The sequence below is a fragment of the Mercenaria mercenaria genome, chromosome 16 (genome assembly GCF_021730395.1).
Source record: "Mercenaria mercenaria strain notata chromosome 16, MADL_Memer_1, whole genome shotgun sequence".
NCBI classification, from domain to species: Eukaryota; Metazoa; Mollusca; class Bivalvia; order Venerida; family Veneridae; genus Mercenaria; species Mercenaria mercenaria.
Genome location: NC_069376.1, coordinates 31,980,249 through 31,984,577, shown reverse-complemented (window position 1 = coordinate 31,984,577; position 4,329 = coordinate 31,980,249). Strand labels below are relative to the sequence as shown.

The 4,329-nt window shown below is 34.7% G+C and overlaps 1 protein-coding gene across 1 annotated transcript; it reads right to left on the bottom strand.

Moving 5' to 3' along the window:
• Positions 1-540: 540 nt before the first annotated feature.
• Positions 541-3,656, bottom strand: LOC128549845 (uncharacterized). Its single transcript, XM_053527519.1, has 3 exons — positions 2,758-3,656; positions 2,247-2,449; positions 541-2,080 (listed from the first exon to the last, which is right to left on the bottom strand). Exons 1-3 carry the CDS (start codon positions 3,551-3,553, stop codon positions 1,160-1,162), a joined length of 1,920 nt encoding a protein of 639 aa, XP_053383494.1. The 5' UTR covers positions 3,554-3,656; the 3' UTR covers positions 541-1,159.
• Positions 3,657-4,329: the final 673 nt, after the last annotated feature.

Genomic DNA, 4,329 nt, shown 5'->3' with positions numbered 1-4,329 from the left:
AGGAATGAAGCGTTTACCATAATGTCCAGTACTGGACAGGTATAGTGACCATGCACGGACACAGCCAATTTTCTCAGAGGGGGTCCGATCCCCTGCCCCAACCCCCACCCGCCCTGGAAATTTTGCAATTTGGCACTTCATTTTTTGCATTCTGGGACAGTTTTATGGACTAACCTGTTAAATTTGCGAAAATGATAAAATCAAGCTTTCTTGAAGGTAAAATTCTTAGTTTCTTTTAGATAAATAATATGAATTATGTCGGGGTCGTATGTAGCAGCAGCCGCATATACTTTACATGCAGTCCTAATGTTGCCTTTTTCGAAAAACATTTTCTTTCCAGCTTGTCTTCTTTCCTTTTTTAAAGATTTTCCAGAGGGGGTCCGGACCCCCGGACCCCACCCTCATCTGGATCCGCGCATGGTGACATATCATGCTTTCTGTTTATGCAGGTAAACTTGTGTTTGGTTAAATTTCAACAGAGCACAATTGTCTGAACAGTGTACAAACTCATTACTGTTTTTTCAGGCAAGGGTGGAAAAAAAGTGGTAGACAATGAAAGCAGTAACATTTTTATTAAAACAAAATAAACAATGAGACAAACATTTCCAAAATCTTTGGACGGTTGAAAAACCCCATGTTAAACATACGATAAAGCCCGAAACGCGTGAAAATGTTCCGAATGTAAATCGGGTGAAGTAAGCCCTCTATGTAGATTATGCGTCTAGATTGATTAAACTGGGCGAGTCTACTTACTTATTACTTGAGGATGAAAAAAAGACGTGTTTTTTAAATGTTGCTCTTAAACAAGGGTGGCGGTTGAACTACTAAAAGTACAACAACAGTTGATTCACAACAAATCGTACGGTATGTTTTATAATCAGTAGAAGCTAGTCGTATTTACGCTTATGAGACCTGTTTCATCCATAAGTAAAGAATTGACAGGTCCATCATGAAATATTTTCCCCATCGTGCAAATACTTGTCCTATTCAATATGATCGCGGCCTCATTTTCTCCATTTCTTGTTGGTAAGTCTAGTAAGTCCACATAAATACGTGTAGAGAAATACAATCACAAATATACACTGATATATGTCTACATATTTTGGCAGACAAAAAAACAACACCAACATATGCTTAATTATTAGAATAATTATTAGAATCAGCATAATTCTACATGTTTTCCAGTTTGGTCTTGTATTTGTGCTAGCCCTCTTGATAATGGAATTGTTAGATATTCCCGTTTCGTCTGACTCGCTGACGAAGAGCCTACAACCATTGCCAGAGCATGGACACATTTTTCCTCAGGATCATCAGCGCAAACTATTGCTCCACTATCTCCTTCTCTAGCAAAATGTGTTCCTTCATTTTCATCTTTGTCTTCAATTTGTATCAAAGGATCTTTCATTCCGTCGATAATAATTTCTGGTGCTGTTATTATGCCACGTCCGGGGTTAGAGGTCGCTCCCCAAATATATACCTTTCTTCCTTTACGAATGATTCTGTCTCCACCTCTGTATTCGTGCATTCTGCCAGGTAGCAAGTTTCTATCAGAGTCTTTAAATCTTATACCGTCTACATCAGGTTGTTCATGCATTTCGGCAGCTGCAATATCCAGACTTCCGTGCTCCTTTACACATGTCGCCGGTATGATACTTCCAATTTTGCGATCTCGACCATCAGATACATGATACAAATCATTGCAGTGCTCTGCAACATGCCTTGCGAGAATAGCGCACTGTTTACTCCTCGATCGTCTTTGTCCTTGCTTTAAATTTACAAAGCATCCAAGTGTGCCACGTTTCCTTACAGATGAGCTGGATCTTCTGGTTCTAACAGATATTGACGTGTCTGATCTTGCCTCGACGCTTGCTCCAACATACATTAATGGTTTGACATTTTTAGTACATTGTGCTATCTCATAATCAAAAATGCCGTTTCTATGCAACACTTCCTCTATTTCGTTATTGCGTTTTGTCTTATTTTCTTCATCATTGATTTCCAGTGCATAAATGCGGAATTTGCTATATCGGTATCCCATTCTTTTAATTGTAGGACTTATGGCAAACAAATCTTGGTAAAGCTGAAAATACAGCAAATATAAGCAACTGAATGAAAGAACATATCTAACTTTATTTTCTGTCAGATCCTTATTTTATTAAATTTTTATCTAAGTATGTTTCTTAACAGCAAAATAAAATAAAAGTATCCAATCTTTAACATTGTAGCTTTATACATAATTTAGATACCTCTGGAGTAACTTTAACATTCTTGTGTTTTGTAAGATTGGGTTTTTCTGAGTCGGGTACATTGCTGATGTCATACAAAGCTAAGATCTCTTCCAGTAGACTTTCTATCTTCTGTTTATCGACATGCACAAGCTTTGTATACTTATAATTGTGTCCTTCTTGTTTTTCATATGCCCCAGGTATTATACCACCATTACATTTACCTGTAATCAAAGACAATACTGTTTTATACAGTGTAAAATGATATGTGAAAATATCAAATTTTGGCTTTTGGATTTTATATTAAATCAACTTATTTTTAAGCAATGACAATAGTTTCTTAGCTTTTTACCCTTTTGAACAGGGAAAGTATCATGATCATATCAAACTGAAACTGACAAAAGTAATACGCATTACTAAGCTGTTAGATGTAAATAAATAAAGACACAGAAGTGGTTTTTGTTTACAAAAATAGTAGTAGGAATTTAACTAATCCTTACAGCATACTTGTAAGATATATATGTCATATTACCCGGTTTCCTGGTAAGAGATATTTTGTTATTGCCATTTCTTAGTCGCAACCGCTTAGAAAACAGCAAATTAGCCATTTCTTGTTCATGATCAGAACTGTCGTATCTAATGGTTTTAGCGTGCTTCTGTTTCATCAAACGAAGACTTTGTCTAGTTTTTATTGTATCTCTCCGCTCTTTGCTAGGGGTTGGTACAGTAACTACCGACTTAATCAAAGATTCATGATCATAATGTAACAGTTTGTCCAAATGTTCGCATGGTTCTTTCAATGGTTTAAGTGCAATATCTTCTAACAAATTGCCTATGTCCTGTGCAATATCTGCCTTTGTAGTTACATATACATTTTCATATTTGTCTCTTCTGAACGTTTCTTTAAGAACCTTCTCTTCCAGTTCATTTCTTGTAATGAAAACAATACGACTTTGGGTACTGATGATACTAAGAAGACTAGCTAGCTCAGCTCTGGCATCCGCAGGAAGTATTAATAATGAAATACAGTCCTGCTTTTCCTCAGGAAAGTCTAAAAGATATTTTAAGTTCACACCTTTCAACACATCATGTTTTTCAATTTCTTCACTTTTATTCACGATATCTTTAACTTCGACGAGACATTTTCCTTGATCTTCTTTATTTGAAATAAAAAAGTGAACTTTCTCAGGCACTGATTTATTTTCATCCCTTTCAAGATATTTATTGAAAATGCTATAATACCGTTCCAGAGGCTCTCTAGAATGTTTTAAAGCATACTTAAATCTTGGAAAATGTCTTACATTTAAATGAAAAACTTCAAAATCCATTTTTCCGCTCAAATATTTATTCAACGATTAAGCATCTATGAACAATCGTTTTGAACTCAATATATAGCTTTAGAATCACGTCCGATATGACGAAAGTTGTTTATCAATTTGTCTATTGAAGTGTTACCATATATATTATTAGTCAGGTGGTAAGTATTAGGTAATCATACATTTTTGATAACATAATCTGTAAAAACTTATATAGATATATAAAATGTGGTGTAAAGATGTTTATCCTTTTTTCTGTTAACTATTTGAACTAGGCTATTGTATTTATTTATTCTTTTAGCAGAATTACGTTAGTTAAAGGAATGGAACCCGAATTTTGTACGTAATGGTCTGTCTTTAACATGAAGTTAAGACATATTATGAGAACATTAGAAAATGCGTTTTTGTTTATGAACTATTTCTAAAAATGCTTCGTCAAGAAAATAACATGTCATAGTCGGGAGTCGAACACAGGTTCCCTCGGAAATAATAAAGTTCCTTTTTTGACATTACCCCGTGATAAATGCTTTTTTTTTTTTTTTTTAATTTTGAATGGAAAATATATTAAAAACAACAAACTCTCATATGCTTTCATAATATACTATCACATAATCTTTTATCAACTACGTTTCAAAGTATTTCCGGATATTTTAAGATTTTCTTTATTTATTTATCTCTTTGTTATCGTACGATCTGGAGGTCCATCCCTTTAAAGCTTTGTTCGGCCGGACACTGGCTCTCTATACGCTTTTTAACTGTTACTTAAAGAAGCCCATCTCCTCTAGCAT